The 22,028-nt window shown below is 46.9% G+C and overlaps 1 protein-coding gene across 2 annotated transcripts in view; it reads left to right on the top strand.

The window, feature by feature from the left end:
* The window catches only part of SPG11 (SPG11 vesicle trafficking associated, spatacsin), a 573,976-nt gene that overhangs the window by 338,959 nt on the left and 212,989 nt on the right, over nucleotides 1-22,028 (top strand). For both annotated transcript variants that reach the window (XM_078682963.1, XM_078682964.1), the window contains exon 21: nucleotides 148-214. In XM_078682963.1, coding sequence (XP_078539089.1) covers nucleotides 148-214 — 67 coding nt within the window. The remainder of the gene's footprint in view (nucleotides 1-147; nucleotides 215-22,028) is intronic.

The raw sequence follows: 22,028 nt of genomic DNA, 5'->3' as shown, positions 1-22,028 counted from the left end.
TCTTTCCTACTTGGAGGTTTATAACCACATGGGGGATAGTGCAGAGTTCAACCTCAACTTTGTGCAGTTCACCACAATAGGGTGTGCACCTTTTCTTGTGCACCTTTGTGTTAACATGCACTTTACTGTGTTTTGCTTGATCTCCAGGGTCTGGCTCCATTTCATCCCTCTGGACTCTTTGGTTGGCAATCTACAAACACTCTTGCTGGAGCAGGTAAGGCAAGGATTTATTTATTTAAGTTTTTGTTTTTATCTGCACAAATCATGTTCTTTTGTCCTTGGTTAAATCTTGTTGGGTATGTCTCTTGTACCACCTGCAACAAATTGTTTCTTATCAGAACTTCTGTATTTCTCATGCTTCAACTATACTACCTGAATAATTGTACTTGGCTTTGCCTCTTGTTCTGGAGTTCAGGTGACTTTCCGCATCTGCGTATAAATGCTCAACATTTAAGTCTGCTGGGTCCATTTCACTTTCTTTATGCAAGAACATAGACCATTGATATTTATTTATGCATTTATACATATAAATTTTTATTTGGGGCATTAGATGAATGCTTTAAAAGAAGTATTTACATTACAAGAGTCACAGTACATCATATATAGTATGTTATCTATACACAGGGTGAGAAAGAAGACATTTCATTGCAGGCATACATAAAGGGAGACAGTATTGTCTTATTCTGTGATTTCAGTCTTATGAGAAGTAGCTTAGGAACATCAGATTTTTCTGTTACTTTTTAAAGCCTCAAACTATGGGTTTGTTCATATTGAGGTCGAAATACAGTTCTATGTTTTTGGAGTGTTCCATGATACAGAACAAAATATATTTCTTTGTTCCTTGAATCTAAGAGGTCCAAGCATCATGGATTTTGCACTGATTAGCAATCAACTGGCCTGATGGAATAGGCTTCTGAGTAAAGTATTTCAGAGAGTTTCTGATGTACAGCCACAAGTGGTTTCAGGGTCGCCCACTGGCTCTGGTTCTGCGTATGAATGGGATGTGTGCGATTAGGAGCTCGACTGATTGGAGAGGTATGGTGGGTTTGTGAAAAGTGATACAGTTGTTGAGGTAAGCTGGGCCTGTGTTCTGTCAGTATCTGAAGGTGTGTGTGAGGAGTTTGAAAATATCTCGTTTGTTTATGGGCAGCCAGTGGAGGTCCCTGAGGTATGGGGTGATGTCATGTGTCGCGGAAGGTTGAGTATGATCCTGGCTGCTGAGTTCTGCATGGTTTGGAGGTGTCTGCTCAGTAGTGTCCTGATTTCGGAATAGAGGATATTTATTTAGTCCAGTTTGCTTATGATGATGCTTAGGTGATAGTTTTGTGTGTGCTAGTAGGAGCCGTTTGAAGATCTATTTCAGCATCTTCATGGTGCTAAGCACAAGGTCATGCTGGTGGTGAACTTCGTCCTGGCATTTAGTGCAAGAGGAAGAGTATTAGCTGTGTGTCGTCTGCATATAATAGGAATTTGATTTAGTGTACATGAATGATGCCGATAAGGGCTGAAGTGGGCAGGCTGAGAAATTACCTTTGTGGTTCTCCACAGATGAGGTTGAGAGCGTTCGATCAGTACAGGGCCAGGCTGGCAGACAAGGTTCTGCCCAACAGGGAGAAGCATATCCAGTGAAATGTGAGTTTTTGGATGCCGCTTTTGTGGAGTCATTTGTTGAGAATGGGTGGGATACTGTTTCAAATGCAGCAGATAGGTCTAGTAGGAGAGGGCTGGGGTGTCTCCTCTGTCCATGCACCTCCATAAGTCGTCTGTAGCAGCAAGGAGTGTTTTTCATGCTATGATGTGCATTAAGAGTTGCCTTCAGAGGAGTCAGGTGATTTTTTTAAATGCCAAGAGGCAGGGCATTTCCATGGTTCCTTCTTCATAACAACATTGCGACTACCATTATACTGAAGTCAATGGCAGGAATAAAGGGTTTTATACCGTTCAAGAATTTTATTTGGTACTGCTATATTTTTGTTATGGCGATTATGTCAGCTTGAAGGCTCAGATTTTTATGAAAGATACTGGCACGTCAATGCAAGATTAGATTGGGAAAAAGTTCTAGCAAAGGGGTAAGTAAGTAAAAGGTTTTTCTTTAGGCAGTTGAGCTTTGGATGGTGAAATGCGATCCAAGTTTTAAAATCCTGTAGTGTTCAATCCAAACAAGCAGTACCCTTTAGTACCCTTTGGGCGAGAGAGATTCAAGTAAAATGTACTATTATCGACAAACAGATGATAGGATATATATGGCTGCTTAAAAAAGAGTGATTCTCTGTATAAGCTAGAGAGAATTAGGGATAGGATTGAACTGTGGGGTGCACGCCGACCTAGAGGAATGGACTTTGAGAAATTGTCATTCAATTTTATATGTTGAGAGTGATTATCAAGGTAAGAGCAAACCAACTCAGGACAGTTCCTTTAATCCCGATTCTTACACTTGACATGTTCAGGAGTGAGTTATGGTTAACTGTGTCAAAGGCCGCTGTTAGATGAAAGAGGACGAGAAAATAGAAATCACTGTTGTCAAGAATGTGTAGTACATATTTATGAGTCTGAAAAAGGACCGTATCTGAAAGAGACTATTAGTTATAGATTCCTTACTTTGGAAGTACCCCCAGGCGCCAGACTGTATCCGGTGAATTTTTCTTCAGCATTACCCCTGCACGTCAGTAGGTGGCATTAGTCGACTCCGGATTCATCGTATGCGTCGTGACCGACAGAATGACGTCACTGTATCTAGCTAGACGCTGCCCCTGCGTGCTGACGTTGGTTCTTTCTTTTTCCGCCCCAGCCAGCGCAGATCCAGAGAGAGAGGTACCCTTGGTCATTTTTTGACTAGTGTTTTTCGACTTTTTGTCAACATCTTTTTCATGTCGTCCGACTCCTGGTGCACGCAGGGCTGTCACATCAGCGACCAGCTATAAGCCTTGGGACTTGTCACAAGCTGATGTCAGTCACAGAGCCGTACCTGGTGTGCCTTTGGTGCCTGGAGCGCGACCACGCCCTGAAGTCGTGCTCCGACTGTCGGGCCATAAACCCGAAGTCTTTGCGAGGCGTTCCCAAAGTTTCTGGAGGACCGGCAGTCAGCTCTGTACCTCTCAGGGTCCCGGTCGAGAGGGAGGTTGCGGGACCGGTCGCGGAGTCACCACCATCATACCTCATCGAAGTCGTCATCTTCAGGTAAGTCGAAGCTCAAGATGAAGGCGAAGAAGCACCGTCGCCCTTCACCTTCTCCCCGTCCGTGTGCCGCGGAAGAGCGTCGTCCTTCGGCTCTGGGATGGCTCAGGGCTCCCCTCCCTTCCCAGGAGCCAGAGCGCCCCTGCCCAGCTTTGTGCTTTTTCCGAAACCCTCCACTCTGTCTTTGGGAAGCCCGACTCCTCTGGCACCTTCGGGCCCCACTGACTCGGCTGGGGGCTCTAGGCCTTCGATGCCGGCTGCTCCAGCCTCTGGGCTGCAGGGATCCAGGCCTGGATCCCAACTGGTGCCTGTCGACCTCTCTGACATCTCCTCCGGCACTGATTCCTTTGACAATGCCATCCTCCCCTCACCCCCCTCCCCCGCCCCGGACGTCAGTCGTGTCTCCGGTCGGGGTCGACCCCGGCCGCACAGAGCCGGAACGGGGCCGACCAGCTCCCACCGGTACTGGTGTGCCACTGTTCTCTCCTGGCGTTCCCTTTTGCCCTGAGTATCAGCCAGAGAAAGGTGAGGATGACTGGTAAGGGTCTGTTGACCCTTTGGCAGACCAGCTGGAGGAGCCAGACTGGAGAGAGGAGTTGGGGGAAGCCAGTGGTCTGGATAACTCCTCAGACAGTGGCATGCTTTCTCCCACTACCGTGGCCACGGAGGAGGGAGCCGCCTATTCTGTGGTGTTGCATAGGGGGGCTCAGGCCTTGAGTGGCAGTGAAGAGGAAACTCCTGACTGAGGTGCTTCAGCGGCAGCAGTCTCTTTGGAGCTCCTGGTGCAGTTCAATGAGAACCTCACGGACATCCTTCTAGGCACTTGGTCCAGGCCTAGCACAGGGGCTACTGTGGATAGAATAATTGCCCAACGCCACCGCCCGGCCCCGAGTGACCCCATTTTCCTCTCCCAACACCCTACCCTCGAGAGCTTGGCAGTCCAACCCTCAACATCTAAAGGCGTGTTCCCTTCTGCTCCCACAGATAGGGAATCCAAGAAGCTGAACCATCCGGGGAAGAAGATGTTTTCTTCTGTCAGCTTAGGACTACGGTTGGTGAACACTGCATGTCTCTTGGGCTGTTACACCACTCTGTATGGGATACAGTTGCGCAGGTGCTGCCACAGTGTCCGGAGGAGGCCTGAGTCACACTCTCCTGTGCAGTTGCGGAGGGGAGAGATGCGGCAAAGTTCACCTTCCGTTGTGGGCTGGACACTGCCGACTCCCTGGTTCGAACGATTTCTACGTCAGGATGTTATGGCTGAGTGAAATCCACTGGCTTTTCTGGGGATGTCCAATCGGCTCTTTTGGACATACCCTTTGATGGCCGTGGTCTGTTTGGTGACAAGACGGACCATGCGCTCGAGTGCTTCAAGGAATATAGAGCTACGGCCAGATCCTTGAGCCCTCGCTGCCACCTCTCATCCTGTGCAGTCTGCCTTTCACTCCTTTCGTGGCTATGGAAAGGGTGCCCCAACACGTTCCATCCAGGGACACAGGCTTGTGCAAGCTACCCAGTCTCTGTGCGGCCAGGGAAGTGGGACCCAACGCCGTGGGTCTGGGGGGCCAGCGGGCAGGCCAGTCCACCAGTGCCCCCTCTGCAGCAGCCTCAGCCTTCCTAGTCCGACATTTCAAGGCCACCAGTTGTTAGTGGGTTGCAGGATCCGCCATCACCTCCCCCACTGGCACAACATCACGTCGGACAGGTGGGTTTCTCAGATAGTCCGAAGGGGCTACTCCCTCCCTTTGAAGACTAGTCCTCCCTCCATGCCACCAACACTCCATCGCATGTCGGAGGATCACTTAGCTCTTCTCCGTCAGGAAGTTACGGCTCTCTTGGCCAAGGGAGCTATTGAGCTAGTCCCTGTCCCAGAAGTAGGTTGTGGTTGTTACTTCCACTACTTCCTGGTGCCCAAAAGGACAAATGCCTGCGTCCTATCTTGGATCTCAGGGACATCAACTGCTTCCTCTAGAAGGTTATGTCCGCCCTCGACCCTGGAGACTAGATGGTAGCATTGGACTTGCAGGATACTTATTTCCACATCCCCGTCCTGCCAACCCACAGGCGTTACCTTCGGTTCACAGAAGGCCACAAGCATTTATAGTTTACCCAGCTCCCCTTTGTCCTTACCAATGCCCCTCGGATGTTCACGAAAGTGATGGCGGTGGTCGCAGCTCATCTGCGCAGATCAGGGGTTCCAGTCTTCCCCTATCTCGATGATTGGTTGTTGATGGCGGCCACAAGGGATAGTCAGAGGTCAGAGACCTCTGGTCTCTGGCGGAGTCTGGGCTTAACATCAATCTCCTGGAGCTCTGGTCCATCCGTCCATCCGTCTTGCTCTGAAAGCATTCCTTCCTCCTGTAGAGGGAAGAGTAGTGCAGGTGTTCGCAGACAACACCACCGCCATGTGGTACTGCAACAAACAGGGCAGGGTGGGGTTGTGGACCCTATGTCAAGAGGCTCTCAGCCTTTGGACGTGGCTGGAACATGTCCCTCAGCAGGTTCCCTTAAGCCCTGGACGGATGAACTCAGCGGCTGGTGCATGATGGATCACGAATGGCGTCTTCACTCAGAGGTGGTGCAAGGTCTCTTTCAGCAGTGGGGCGAGCCTTGGTTAGATCTTTTCGCCACCGAAGAGAACGCGCAATGTCAGCCATTCTGCGCGTTGGCATTTCCAAGACAACACTTGCTCGGCAAAGCTTTTCGTCGCGAGTGGAATTGCGGTCTTCTATACGCCTTTCCATCTATACCACTTCTACCCAGAGTGCTTAAGAAGATCAAAATAGACCGTGCCCAAGTAATCTTTGTGGCTCCGGACTGGACACGAAGAGTCTGGTATCCCGAGCTCTTGAACATGGCCATCGATCCGCTGATATGACTGCCTCTTCTGGAGGATCTTCCGTCGCAGCAGCAGGGGACGGTCCTGCACCTGAACTTGTCCTGTCTCCACCTCCTTAGGTGGAGATTAAGCCGCAACAGTTGACAGCTTTTGACCTTCATCCCGAAGTCTGTAATGTTAACTTGGCAGCCAGGCGTCCTTACACTAAAATGGTATATGCCTGTAGATGGAACAAATTTGTGGTATGGTGCATAGCAAAGGCTATGGATCCCCTTTCTGACCCTCTTTCAGAGGTTCTCCTCTTCATTCTTTCTTTGGCCCAGCAGGGCTCTGCTCTGGGCATCTTTAAAGGCTATATTTCGGCCTTTCTGATGTTATGTTATGTTAGGAAGAATTTGTAAAGCGCGCGGACACCAAAGGTTTCATGGCGCTAATCAGATGAATGTTGATGCAGCGGGCCAAGATTAGTAAGGTTGCACAAAGAGCCATGTCTTCAAGACCTTTCTGAAGCAAAGCAGGTTGTTGCAGTTCCTGATTGGGAATGGGAGTGAATTCCAGAGCCTGGGTGCCAAGTAAGAGAACCTGCGTCCACCCTGCCTTTTTAATTTGATGGTGGGGGTGGTAAGGAGATGGTGGTGAGCAGATCGGAGGTTACGTGTGGGGGCATATTTGGTAATCAGACTTTTCAAAAAAATTTGACTCGTACAGTGCAGTGTTTTAAAGACTATACATCCTGTCTTAAAAGTGGCACGATGTACTATGGGCAGCCAGTGTAGTTTGACCAGTAGAGGCTTGGCCGATTGCCATTTCGGCTGTTTGAAGAGCAGTCTTGCTGCCTGGTTCTGGACCATTTGGAGGCGGTTAAGCAGGCCCTGGGGGAGGCCAGTGTACAGTGAATTGGAAAAGTCCAGGCGTGACAGTACCAGGGCAATGATCACTTGAACCAGGGCTGGATAGGATAATAAGTGTCAGATTTTTCTAATTTTTCGCAGTTGAAAAAGGATGGTGGGGACCACGCTGCCCACCTGTCCTCTCAGAGTGAGATCGGAGTCTATAGTTACCCCAAGACTCTTCACGGAAGGCGAAGGAGCTGGGGGTGGACCTAATTCGGCCAGCCAGAAATGGGATCCCCAGTGAGTGGAACTCTTCCCAGGTAACACCAACTCTGTCTTGCCAGGGTTGAGCTTCAATTGATTCGCATCCATCCAGCGCTTGATGTGACACATTGTAGATTGGAATTCGACAGCAGCACTAGGAGACTCCAGCGAAACTACAAGCTGGAGATCGTCTGCGTAATTGAAGAACGTGATTCCCCTGGTTTTGAGAGAGTGAATCAGGGGCCTGATATAGAGGTTAAATAATAGTGGGGACAGGGAGGAGCCCTGTGGGACCCCGCAAGACGTGGATCGATTAGGGGCAATGTAGCGCCCAAGACGCAGTGCCTGAGTTCTATCCGTAAGGAAGGATTTTAACCACTGGAAGGCAGCGCCCCGTATACCAGCTTGTTCGACACAGTTCAATAAGGTGGTATGGTCAACTGTGTCAAACGCTGCTGATAAATCCAGGAGCACCAGGGCTTGCGGGGTTCCTGAGTCAGCGTTGGCCCTCAGGGTGTCCATCACTGCCAGGATAACTGACTCGGTGGAATGAGACGGGCGGAAACCGGCTTGGTTAGGCTCCAAGTAATCTGTTTCCTCAATAAACTTAGAAAGGCAGCTAGCCACATGGGCCTCCAGAATTTTTGCAAAGAATGGAAGGAGGGAAATAGGGTGATAGATGGACAGGTTAGAAGAGTCAGCTCAGGGTTTTTTGAGGAGAGGGACTAATGTGGCGGTTTTAAAAGCTCTAGGTACATCTCCCTTTCGTAGTGATTTATTAAGGAGAGGAAGAATACAATGAGGTAGAGCTACAAAGGTATCCTTAAGGACAGAAGGAGGACAGCAGTCCCTCAGAACCTGATTTCACTCGGGACATTAAATCTAGTAATGTGTCCAGACATAGAGCAATGAAGTGATTCAGAGTCGAGGGGTTGTTGGAGTTGTTGTCCGGAGGCTTCCCCTGAGGAGTAATCGGAATACTGGCCCTGATAGTTTCAATTTTTTCCACAAAGAAGTTGTTCAGCAGGTTACACTGCATTTGAGTGGGGACCTGACAGGGTGAGGTTCTGTCATCCTTGCAGAATGCGTTAACGATCCTAAAAATTTCTTTGGATTATTAGGGGCGGTGAGGATCCTGGTGGTGAAATAAGAAGTCTTGGTTGCCAGAATTGCTTTCTTATAGTCCCTGCGGGCTGACAGATAGAGCTGTCTATCTTTACTGTCGTAATCATACCTCCATTTTCTTTTCAGTTGCCGGAGCAATAGTTTCTGAGATTTCAGTTCGCTAGTGAACCATTTATGGGCTTCAGAATGTCTGGCCCGAGAAAATTTAGTGAGCGGAGCATGGATATCGCTAGCCGCAAATAGCCAGTCCGTGATCTCTTTATCCATAGAATCCACATAGGAGTTGGGATTGACAGAGGGGGCGGAGCTAGCTAGAGTTTTGATGAACTCCTGAGTATCAAGTGCTCTCCACTTTCTGGTCAGTCCTCCCTCTATCTTAGGGGTCTTTGCCCTGCCACTGAGAGTGATTGTAAAATCAGTCAGTTGGTGATCGGACCATATGCAGGGAGGAATGATAGGTGGTGAGAGGTCCGAATTATAAGACCAGATTTGGTCGAGAATGTGGCCCTTGATATGGGTGGGGGCGGTGAGATGTTGAACCAGATTGATGTTGGAAAGTAGTTCAGTGAGCTCAACCGACTGAGGCCCCCACCTATCTCATTGAACCAGTAATTCAGCTCCCCAATAAGTAGGACTCTGGTATGGTTCTTGGTGAGATTCGCCATCTGCTCGCTGAGGTAGAGAGGGAAGGACGGCATGGACTGGGGAGGCCGGTAAACGAGTACCATACCCAAAGATCCTGAGTTGGTATCGAGATTGATAATGATGTTCTGTACTTCAGGCAGAATCAGGGACGTCAGTGTGGTGAACTTATGATTTTTATGTATGATAGCAGCCACTCCCCCTCCCATCTTCCCTGGAGGCCGGTTAGCTGACAAGATGTAATAATCAGAGGGGAGTGCTGCTAAAATATCTGGTAAAGAGTCCAGCGTGAGCCAGGTCTCTGAGAGCAGGAGGACGTCCGGCTTATCTGATGATAGCAACAGGAAGATATTCAGTTGGTGCTTCACCAGTGAGCAAGTGTTAAGATACAGGACTCGGAGAGATGAATTGCCAATAGACAGGTGATTAAAGAGGGGGGCAGCAGGCGTTTCTGTTAAGGGGGTGAGGTTACTCACTTGATTGTCGAGAATCCCGTGAATATTAATTCGATCCGAAACTTCCCTGGTTAGGGGAGCTTGAAATTGCTCTAGCGCTCTGAGTTCTAACGGGGAATAGATGATCATTTGGCCAGGGTTCATGGCCCCTGGTGGGCGCAGACGGGCTTGCCTTTGGCGCGCCGCCGGCGCGGCCGTTCTGCTCCCGCTTGCTGGTGTGCATAGATACCCCAACCCCGCCTCCAAGCCCCACCCCGTGCCGCCCGATTGGCTGAGGCCGCTGAGAGGGAACAGCTATGGGCAGAGAACCCTTTGACAGTGACAACGCGATTCAGGTGAGTTTTAAAAGCAGTAATTTTAAGAACAGAGGTTCAAGTTTCTAACAGGCAACACAAAATGGAAATGGTCCGCGCTGCAGCAGCAACAAACACACAATTGCTTGCCCCCAGCGCTACACTCCCTTTTGATGCCCAGCCCTGCCTTCAAGCTCCACCCCGTGCCGGCTGATTGGCTGAGGCTGCTGAGAGGGGAACAGCTAAGGGCAGAGAACCCTTTGACAGTGACAACGCAATTCGGGTGAGTTTTAAAAGCAGTGATTTTAAGAACAGAGGTTCAAGTTTCTAACAGGCAGCACAAAATGGAAATGGTCCGCCCGCAGCAGCAACAAAGACACAACTGCTCGCCCCCAGCGCTACACTCCCTTTTGATGCCCAGCCCCGCCTCCAAGAAGCTCCACCCCGTGCCGGCCGATTGGCTGAGGCCGCTGAGAGGGGAACAGCTAAGGGCAGAGAACCCTTTGACAGTGACAACGCGATTCGAGTGAGTTTTAAAAGCAGTGATTTTAAGAACAGAGGTTCAAGTTTCTAACAGGCAACACAAAATGGAAATGGTCCGCGCGGCAGCAGTAACAAACACACAATTGCTCGCCCCCAGCGCTACACTCCCTTTTGATGCCCAGCCCCGCCTCCAAGCTCCACCCCGTGCCGGCCGATTGGCTGAGGCCGCTGAGAGGGTAACAGCTAAGGGCAGAGAACCCTTTGACAGTGACAACACGATTCGGGTGAGTTTTAAAAGCAGTGATTTTAAGAACAGAGGTTCAAGTTTCTAACAGGCAACACAAAATGGAAATGGTCCGCGCGGCAGCAGCAACAAACACACAATTGCTCGCCCCCACCGCTACACTCCCTTTTGATGCCCAGCCCTGCCTCCAAGCTCCACCCCGTGCCGGCCGATTGGCTGAGGCCGCTGAAAGAGGAACAGCTAAGGGCATTGAACCCTTTGACAGCGACAACGCGAATCGGGTGAGTTTTAAAAGCAGTGATTTTAAGAACAGAGGTTCAAGTTTCTAACAGGCAACACAAAATGGAAATGGTCCGCGCGGCAGCAGCAACAAACACACAATTGCTCGCCCCCAGCGCTACACTCCCTTTTGATGCCCAGCCCCGCCTCCAAGCTCCACCCCGTGCCGGCCGATTGGCTGAGGCCGCTAAGAGGGGAACAGCTAAGGGCAGAGAACCCTTTGACAGTGACAACGCGATTCGAGTGAGTTTTAAAAGCAGTGATTTTAAGAACAGAGGTTCAAGTTTCTAACAGGCAACACAAAATGGAAATGGTCCGTGCGGCAGCAGCAACAAACACACAATACAACCTTCTCTTTCAATTCCCCTATTGTAAATAGATGTTCAAGGCATATGAGCTGTGTAGATCATATGCTGTGCATAGATCGCTATCTAATGTTGGGTCCGGATGTTTGCACAGTTTTTTTTCCAAAGAAGTCTTTCCAGTCACAAGGTAGGTGACTTCTTTGGATGATAGTGTGTATGGGCATGGACTCCATTGTTCGATTGTTTTTCCGCAGAGAGTGATAATGGAGTTAGTAAGAGTAGTAAAAGGAGATGTCCAAGAATGCATGTATCTAAGTAAGATGTTACTACAACAGGTGTACCCGGGTAGGTGGGTGGGCGCATATGACTCTACAGCTCTATATGCCAAGAACAGATGCATAATGGGTAAGTAGCATTTTCCATTCAAGGCATATGAGCTGTAGATCATATGCTGTGCATAAACTATATAGCAGTTATCTCCCAAAGCGGTGGCTAACCTGTATCTGTTGCAGTGTACTGAAATAGTAAAACTGCCAGGCCCACTCTAGCTTGTTGTCTTGCTAACACGTCTACACAATAGTGTTTTGTGAATATGTGAGGTGTAGACCATGTTGCAGCTTTGCATATGTCATCTATGGGTATATTTCCTAAGAATGCCATAGAAGCCCCCAGTTTGCATGTAGAGTGTGTGTTGTGAAGAAGAATTATCTGAGGCAGTGGTGAGTAAAACCAACTTTATTCCGTCATCCAGTCTCCTAAACTGACAGAGAGATTCCAACATTCTAAGGCAAGCTCTGGCGGAACGGTCCAAGGAGGAGTGGGGAAAGGGGAGGAACATTCCAAAGCAGGAGGGAGGGGGAAAGGGAAAGGGAAGATTACAACAGTGTGCTTTAGGGGGAACTGTTAATGTTTGTTTCGCTTTTGCATAGCATATTTGAATGCACTTGACTATCCACCTTGCAATACCTGATTTTGATTTGGGATTGCCTTTGTGTGGTGGAGCAAAAGCGATAAAAAGTTGATTTGTGTTACGGAAAGGTTTTGTCCTTTCTGTGCAATAAAGCAATGCTCTCTTCACATCTAATGTGTGTTGTGCACGTTCTGCCACTGAATCTGTTTGAGGGAAGAACACAGGTAACTCAACATATTGAGCAGCAAATCAGAAATGACTTTAGGAAGGAATTTAGTCTGAAGAACTACTTTATGTTGGTGCATTTGTAAAAAGGGTTCTTCTATAGTTAATGCCTGAAGCTCACCCACTCTTCTGAGGGATGTGATTGCAACGAGGAAAGCAACTTTCCATGTGAGAAATTGCAGTTCACATTTGTGCAATGGCTCAAAGGGTGGACCCATTAGTCTGGTGAGAACAATGTTGAGATTCCATACTGGAGCAGGTGGACGTCTTGGGGGAATGACTCTTTTGAGTCCCTCCATAAAGGCTTTATTAACAGGCACTCTAAAAGATAGATGTTGTCTATTCTGGAGGTATACAGCTATTGCAGCCAGATGTAAGCATATGGAAGTGTACACTAAATTGGAACATTGTAGCTGTAATAAATGACATATAATGTTTTGTGCAGAAGCATCAAGCAGGTTGATGTGGTTATTACAGTATATTACAAACCACGTCCTCTTTGCTGCATAGCAGGCTCTTGTGGTAGGATGTCTAGCCTCTTTGACAATATTCATGCAGTCTGGCGGTAGATTAAGATAGCCAAACTCTAAGACTTAAGGAGCCAGATCGTCAGATTGAGTTGACTGATGTCTGGATGTCTTATGCATCCATGGTTCTGTGTGAGAAGATTGGGTGTAAGATGTAGTTTTTGATGAGGAACTGCCGAGAGTTCCAATGGGGTTGGGAGTCAAGGTTGACATGCCCAAGTGGGAGCAACTAGGATTAGTGTCGGGACGCTTGGTTGAGTTTCCAAACCACTAATGGAATGAGTGGGAGAGGCAGAAAAGCGTGAGCAAATATCCCTGACCAATTTATCCATAGCATTGGACAACAAATAGTGTCAACGCGTCCGTTGGTGAAAAAGACAGTTCAAAGTACAATTCTCGGAGCAGGACCAGTAAAAGGACATCACAAATGTGGAACCTGCTCGGTATGTGAGACAACTGAAGAGGGCACGTTGTTCAGTGATGGAAAAATCTTTTGGAGACACAATGTGTTCACAAATTGTAAATCAAAATTCGTGGTATATGCCATTAAATGTCTGTGTCAACTGATATACATCGGAAAAACCACGCAGGAGGTGCGACATAGGATTATACAACACCGCTCCAGGATCAAGAACAAAGTAATGTCGGCCCTCTTGGTGCCCCACTTCATGGAACAAAAGCATGGCCCAAATGAATTTAAATGGACTGTCCTATCATCGATCAAAATTGCCCAAGGCCTAGGAGGTGATCCGGATCTCCAACTATCGCGAAGGGAGGCCCTCCTTATTCTGAAATTTAACACGACCTGCATCGGTTTAAATGAAATGTCAGAGCTGAGCAACTTGAGTGGAAGGTAGATGCCTTTGTCTGCATTTTCCTATATAGCCTGTAAAAATCTGAGGACTATAAGGACCATGTGTCCTGGTATGAGCCATGCACGAAAAAAACATTGACTCTGTCCGTCTACACGATCAGCGTTGGTAAGTCTGAGCTGAGCAACTCAAGCGAAAAGCAGTAGCTTCTGTTTGGAGTATAACGCACCGACTATACAGCTTGTAAAAATCTGTGGACTACATGGACCAGGTGCCCCGGCATGAGTCACGCGGGTAAGAAGAACACCGGCCCGCCCGCCCCCACAAGCTGATGTCAGACGCCAAAGTTGAAGCAGCGCTACAGACAGGGTCGGAGAACGAACACCTGATCGGCTGGCTCAGGAGAGAGACAACGCTGATTTATTCGCGAGTGACCTCCGCGAGGAGGTACGTGTAACTGACAATGTAAAATGCTCGTTGCATCAGGTTACCAGCATGTCCAGACTATCAAAATATTAAAAGCGGTTCTTATCCTTGTTGTAGACACCATACAAGCTTGAAGACTGAAAAATCCCGCCTTGAGGTAGGATTGACATACATCCTTGTTGTGTTTGCCTAGCTGCTCATATGAAATCACTATAGCTAACTTGGGTGGCCCTGAAACGACTCTTTGTATATTCACAGAGTTACAGTCCCCCTGACAGGAAGGAGAACATTGTCGCTCAAAATACGCTACACTTCAGGTATCTGCAGTCGAGATAGAGTATAAGTGTATGCAAAGCTTAGAGGGAATCAGTGTTTTTTACACGATGTCATTTTTACACTTTACAGTACAGGACAGTTTCCAGTCCAGGTCCTGAGGAGAGCCCCTGAATACCTTGCGGGTTCGAAACGCGTTGGCACGATACTGGAAGAAGTTTCAGGAAGGGCATATCAGGAGTTCTACTATAGATTAATCCAACCTGATTTTTTGACGCTAGTAATTGTCTTATTCCAGTATAGGCAAGCGAGCAGGCTAGTAATTACATTTAAAAAGTTTCCTGCTTGCTTGTAGGTTGTTTACTAGGACTGGTGCCTTGAACATTCAATGAGAATAGGCATTTCTCGTTTTTTACTGTTTTTGTGTGTATCAATTGTATATTTGTAAATACGTCTCACTCACGGTGATTGTACATTTTATGTTTGAAAAGTGTAAAATTTATGTGAACTGTTTGCTATTTGATTGTACCTTTCTTCAGCCATATATGAATGAACTGCTAAAAAATGAAAAAATAAGTAAAAATACTAAATCAAAGGTGTGTCCACTTAGATTAATTTGGTAAGTGGTACTAGACTTTGTCGCAAAACAACCTACCTGGCCAATTGTTTTTTGTTGTCTCAGTTTGAGTGGTCTAGGCCAGATAGTGTATAGACCCAAGCCTTCTTTGTTTCCCCAATTTATCCATAGTGCATTGCCTTTGGACAATGGGTGTGGACACCTGGACGTGATGTTTGGGCATTTTGCGTTTTGATATGTGGTGAAGAGGTTTATGTGAGGGACTCCCCAGTGTTGAATATATGGAAGGAGGACCTGAGGTTGGAGTTCCCATTCGTGTATTTGGTGTCTGTCTGCTGAGGAGCTCTGCAATCTGGTTGTTCACTCCTGGGAGGTGTTTTGCTAGGAGATAAAGTTTGTGGTGAATGGCCCACCTCCAGATGTCTTGGGCTAAGTGGGACAGTTGGAGAGAGTGTCTCCCCCCCCCCTGTTTTTGTATGTCATACATGGCTGTCATGTTGTCTGTACGAATTTAGGACAGATTTACACTGTAGGTGAGTTTGAAGCACCTTGTGTGCTAGAAATATTGCAAACAGCTCTAGGTGGTTGATGTGGAGCAACTTTTATTGTTGGTTCCACAAATCTTGCACTCTGTGCGGTTGTAGATGAGCTCCCCAGCAAGTGAGGGACACGTCCGCTGTTAGTACTATCTGTGGAACCGGGTCTATGAACGGCCGTCCTTTTAATACATTTTGTGTTTTCCACCACTGCAGAGAGCGACGAGTACGGGCGCATATCAACACTAGATCAGTCAATAGACCTTGTGACTGGTTTCTGGGGATCGCTGATGATGCAGGTTGACATAATTCCCAGTAGCTGCATGTAAGTTTGAGCTGGAATCCAGTGGTTGGTTTGTAAGCGGAGAACTAAAGTATTTCGAATTCTGGCTGAGCTGGGAAAAGCGAGAGTTTTTTGAGTATCTAATGTGGCTCCTAGGTAGTCCTTTGTCTTGGTTAGTTGGAGATGTGACTTTGGTACATTGATCGTGAACCCTGGTTGATGCAGTAACCGAATTGTCCTGAAAGTGTGCTGCAGACATTGTTGGTACGTGTTGGCTTTGATGATCCAGTCGTCTAAGTATGGGAAGACATGGATGCTTTGTTTCCTTAGGTGAGCAGCTACTACAGCCCTGCACTTTGTGAAGACTCTGGGGGAGGTGGTGACACCGAATGGGAGTACCCTGAACTGATAGTGTTGACCCGCTACCACAAACCTGAGGAATTTGCGATGAGCAGGGTTAACTGGTATATGAAAGTAGGTGACTTTTTAGATCTAGAGTAGATAGAAAGTCGCCTTTCTGTAGCAGAGGAAGTACCCTTTGAAGTGTCACCATGTGGAAATGGTCTGACTGAATGTACCGGTTGAGTTCTCTGAGATCTAAAATTGGTCTGAGAGAACCGTCTTTTTTGGGAATTAGGAAATAAAAGGAGCATACGCCTGGCCCGTGATGTTGAGGCGGCATATGCTCTATACCCCCTTTTAGAAGTAGAGACTGAACCTCTTGTTTGAGGCGGTATAAATGGTCTGGTGATAGTATGTGGGGCTTTGGTAGAATTTCTGGACGCGTGTTGATAAATTCCAGGCAGTCCCCAGAACGGATAATTTGGAGTACCCAATTTTCTGTTGTTATTGATTGCCAGATTGGTAGAAAATTTGACAGTCTTCCCCCGACAGGTGTTGAGTAGTCGGGGGGAAGTGAAGGCAAGTCACAGCTCTGTATGCCAAGAACAGATGCATACTGGTTAAGTAGTATTGTTCTTCTTAAGGGCATTACTCACCTCTTTCCTCCTATTCCTTTCCCAGTGGGACTTGAATTTGGTCTTAACTTACCTTATGTGTGCTCCTCTTGAGCCACTACATAATTGTCCTCTCAGACTCTTGACCTTAAAGACTGCTTTTCTGGACTCCGTCACCTCTGCTTGCAGGGTGAGTGAGATTCAGGCTTTTTCTTATAAACCTCCTTTCCTTGTTGTTCATCCAGACAAGGTTGTCCTTCGAATCAGATCTTCTTTTCTTCCCAAAGTGGTAACCTCTTCCCACATAGGACAGACCATAAGTTTGCCCACCTTCTTCCCACCCCTGCAACCTTCTAAAGAGGAGGAGAGGCTCCACCGTCTGGATCCACAACATGCGCTATCATTTTATCTGGATCGCACAAAACAATTCAATGTGGATGATCAGCTCTTTGTTGGCTATGTGGGCGTCAAGAAAGGTAGGGCCGTGCAAAAAACAAACCATCACTCGATGGGTCATTCTTTGCATTAAAATCTGTTATTCCTTGGCGAAAGTGTTGGTGTGTGCCCATTCCACCAGGGTGAAGTCAGCCACTATTGCTTTGGGACATGGAGTCCCCCTCAGTGATATCTGCCAGGCAGCCACGTGGGCATCACTGCATATGTTCACTAATCATTATTGCCTGAATAGCCAAGTCTGGAGAGATGGTTTCTTTGGCCGTTCAGTTCTCCCGGACCTTCTGGTGTGAACTTGCTTTGCAGACCCACCTCCAGGTTTGGTATTGCTGTGGTATCTATTCTAAGGTAAGGAATCTATAACTAATAGTCTCTTTCAGATGAACAAGTTACTCACTTTCGTTAACAATATATCTGTAAGAGACATATATTAGTTATAGATTCCTTTCCGCTCCACCCATCCTTCCCGTTCTGCAAACTAACTTCTGGAGTAAGGGATTACCTTTCAGGGCCCTAGTTTTGTGCGCCAGTGGTCAGTGTTTTGCATGGCTCTGCGCTTCTGACGTGGAATGTCGTGTAAAGGACAGACGTCCGCGCACAGGGGCGGCGTCCAAGTAGGTACTGTGACGACATCCTGGCGATCACAACGCCAACGATGAATGCAGAGTTGACCGATGCCACCTACCGACGTGCAGGGGTACTGCTGAAGAAAAATTCTCCAGATCCAGTCTGACGCCAGGGGGTAATTCTGAGGTAAGGAATCTAGAACTAATATATGTCGTGTACAGATATATTGTTACCAAAGGTAAGTAACTTGTTCTTCTGCAACGCATCCATCTCTGAATACCAAATGGAAGTTGTCAAACAGACAGTTGTCACAGATGAATTGTTTGAGGTGCAAGGTTACTATGTTTTTTTGTATTTTCTACAGGAAACGAATTACTGGGCGGAAGTAGTTGAGGTCCTCAGGATCTGATCCCTTTTTTGTGGTGTACCCTGTCCTATTTTAAGACAATGTGGGGTTTGTCTTGTGATAGCAATGTTGAAATTTGGCTTGTCCAGTACATGGAGATATTGCTGCCACTCTCGTTTATTTAGTTTGTAGACCGGAATTGGATTATTGTAGTGAGCTATAGCTCTAGTCTTTCAAATTATGGAGATGAGTTTGATATCTTAAATTTCTCAAAAATGTCCCAGCATGCACTGCATTCGGGTCTTTAGTTTGCAGCGTTATTGTAAGTTAAGTCTTCTTAAACATTTCCACAATACGTTCGATTAGCTCTTTTGATATTTCCTTTGAGGTAATGATATCAAGTGGTTTCTGTCCTGGTTTATCAAGTCAAAACGATTTGGAGGCGATTTCTTGCTTCTGTCATTTTAAAGGATCTGAGTTCAGGTTTTCCGTTGAGGATTTATGGCACCCTGCTCTTTCTGTTTTTCTGAGCTTCTTTTTTTTCATTGTACTGGAAAACCATTATGCTGATTTCTTGAGTTTCAGGATTTTTAAATAAAAAAAGCTTTTATTTGGGCTTCCTCAATCATTATAGTTTTCATCGTTACATCGTTGTTCTTAATCATATAGGTCATGTTCATCTGAGTTGGCATGTTGAAGTTTAGAAGAGACACTTGCTGCTAACTACGAGATATATTAAGTCCATTTAGGAGGAGAAGGGGTCTTAATTACCATCTCAATGTTGAAATCTCTTTGGAAAATGTTGTTTGATGATGTTAGTTTCTGTTGATATTAGTTCAGATAAATGTTCCTTTAATGAACCATTTTCTGCTGGCGGATGTTAGATAATATAAACACAGATTGACATGGTCTGGCCTTATTTGAGTTGTACCCAGAGGCACTGGAAAGAGGGGTTGATGATGTCTTAAGATTAATCGATACACATTAGCTGCTGTGGTGACAGACCCTGAACACCCAAGGCCTTCGAGGTCGGAAGCAAGATGGTTTTATAATGCTGATGATACAGCTGATCAGGACGAACTCCCCTTTAGATTCACTCATCTCACCTAAAGAGTGCCACGGAGACCAACAGGGCATGCTTCTTTATGACAAAGACCTCTGAATCCCTTGTGTGATGTGCCTACTGCCTAAGGAGATTTGGTGGTTATTGTTATAGATAGAATGAGGGTCAATCAAATATATCAGATCAGCAGAGTAAACTATGACAAACAATGTCTTACTAATTATTAACAAGTACAACCCATTCAAGAGAATAGATGATTAGGTGTTATACTAGTGAACAGGGTTACATTAACTTGCTTTGTTTCCTACCAGAAAATCCACTATGATAGATGGAAAGTGCATGCAGCTGTAAACAGCATCTTTAACAGAGCACTGGATGTAGGATAAAATAATATCCGAGGTATTGCAACTGCTGTCAATGGAAGAAGGCACTCATATCTGGAAGTGGTAGGAAGTGGACCCAAGATAAAATTGTATATACAAAGTGTCCTGAAAAGGAATATAGTGGACCCATTTACTGAACCACTGAGTAAGTTGAAATAAAAATAAAAATGTCACTACTGTAGCAGTCACATAGGAATTTAAATTTAACAGCCAGCCCTAAGCAAGGTATAGTTCTGTGTGGCGTAGTGGCCAGTGCGGCTGCTTCCGGGGCATGGAGCTCATGGTCCGATCCCGGCGGCAGCTCTGCTCAGCATCATGTGACTTTGGGCAAAAGCTCGCTTGATCTCCCAGATGGCCCCCAGTGCCTTAAAACCTTAAGGGGTGACATGTTCATTCTTAACAAAATAAGCATAACCTAGATTGGGATATACATTCAGAGCTGTCATGGGCTGCCAAGACCCAGCCACAAAAGCTTCCATGGACACATTCTAGTTAGAGGCAACTGCACTGTGGGGCTGATTTGAATATTTTGCGGGGCCCATTTTAGTTTCCAGCTAGGCTCTAAGCAGTCAATTGAGCAAAAAACAGAACTGCACCTCAGTTAGTGCCAGTTCATTATCAGGAACCACTGAAATTTCACAGAGCATGTCAGATCCAAATTATGAAAGTAACTAAAGTGAATTGTTCTACTCTAATAATACTCTGTATTTTCTTGCATCAGTACTGCCAGCCCCAAAAAAGGAAAACTGCTCCTTTCCCATTGGAAGGTTGTCCCATCTGTGTGTTTGCTGATTATTTCTGTGATACTAACATTCAAAGGATGGCATTTCTGGCCTGTCTGCCCCAACTGCCACAGTGGGGCATTAAATATGGCCTCCTAGAGACTGTGATTAGGATCACTACAATGGTTGGGGAAAACCAGTGAGTATTCTGACCTAGATTATCTGTAGGACTTCTTAAACTCTCTTGACTCAGCCCTGTTGGAAGTGATGGTCAGCCTGAGGACCCGGGCTTGGAACAGATTTTTTATTTTTTTTAAACTCTTTATTCTTGACTGCACAGGAAAAAAAATAAAAACACAACAGTGTCAAATTATCCCATACATATACCAGTCACTGTTTTCCTTTTCCTCCCCAGCAAAAGGCATTGAAGATGTCCATGGTTACAGTGTCTCATCATATAACAAAAACAATACATTTGTCCGTCGATCAGCTCTGGCACACTACGTATTTCGACTGTATAGCAGAGCAACAATACTCATCCAATGTCGTCACGAATAACCAAAAAGCATAACAGCCTGCCCTCCCCAAAGCTCCCCACCCCGATCTCTCCCGTCTCCTGGTCATAATGGTATCCTTCCGTAGACTACCTCCTAGCATTCTTTGCAAACATTCATACTGTAGTGCAAGGGTTTTTAGTAGCATGTGCGTCATCTCGGACCCTGGTATCTCCCACCTATGGAGCTCTGCGTACTGTGTATTTATTGTGGCCTGTCTTCCTGTGACGATATTAAATCTAACCCTTCCAATTCCAACAGCATGACCTCCCAGTCCATTCCTATGGGATGCTTCCGCTGGCCTCTCTCCTCTTCCCTTCCAAGAGCTGCACCCTCTGCCCAGCCCCACCTTACTAGGTCCATCTGCCATACGGTTGTTCTAGGTGGCCTGGGGGATTTCCATCTCATCGTCAACGCCCTGACTGCTAACAAAAGAGCCAAGTCCAGAAATGTCAGTTTAGCCTTCAGTGTCTTGGATCGTTTACGGGACCCCACTTGGCAGTACAGAGCTTCCTCCGGCACCGGCAGGTGGGTAATGGTATGTAGTACCTGGCATATCTCTGCCCAGTAACCCCGCAGGTGTGAACAGGACCACAACATGTGGAGGAATCCGGCCTCATCCTCCTTACAACGTGGGCAGCAGTGGGGGGAGTCTGGGAACATCCGGTGTAACCTCCTGGGAGTTAGGTATGCCCTGTGGAGCACCATTGCCTGTATAAATTTAAATTTAACATTACGCGATACCCGTTTGGGATGCTCAAGTATACTCTGCCATGCCTTATCAGTCAGTACTGACTCAGTGTCCTGAACCCAGGTGGCCCTAAGTGTAGTAAGCGGGATTGCCGCGTGTTCTCTGATCCCTGTGTATAGCCAGTGCACTAAATGTCCCCCGGTTCCCATATGATATAGCAGATGAACCAATTTGTGTTGCATAGGTTTGAGTCATTGTGGTGCCCAAGTATTCCGAATATAATGGGACACTATGACATGTAATAAATATAATCTGGGGGGGCACCCGTGACCTGTAAGAAGGATTCATGGTCCAACAAAGCCTCATCTCTGAAAAAGGCACCTATCTCTTCCACCCCATTCTCCATCCAGGGGCACAGTGTATGCCGTGTAAGCCTGCCCTGCAGTGTCGGGATACCCAATAAAGGGATGTTCTCCGCATATGGTATCACCGAGGAGGTATATGACAATGCCTTCCTCCAGCACAATAGGGCCGTATGCAGGAGTGGGTGACAATCCGGAGGGAGCCAACTCCTCGGCAACAACAGGGAATGTAGCTCTCCTCGAGCTAACCGGTCCATCGTAAAATCAATCTCGTGGAGATTCCTGCCGGCAACCCAGTATGAAAGCCACTGGAGTTGACTAGCATAATAGTATCCGCGGAAGTCCGGGACTCCCAGTCCTCCAGTCTGTTCCCTAATTGAAGTTTACGGAGGCTAATGCGTCTCCGACCCGCACCCCAGATAAGAC

This window comes from Lissotriton helveticus, chromosome 3_1 (genome assembly GCF_964261635.1).
Source record: "Lissotriton helveticus chromosome 3_1, aLisHel1.1, whole genome shotgun sequence".
Classification (NCBI taxonomy): Eukaryota; Metazoa; Chordata; class Amphibia; order Caudata; family Salamandridae; genus Lissotriton; species Lissotriton helveticus.
Note: the sequence above shows the minus strand (reverse complement) of the source record. Positions and strands in the feature narration are given on the sequence as shown.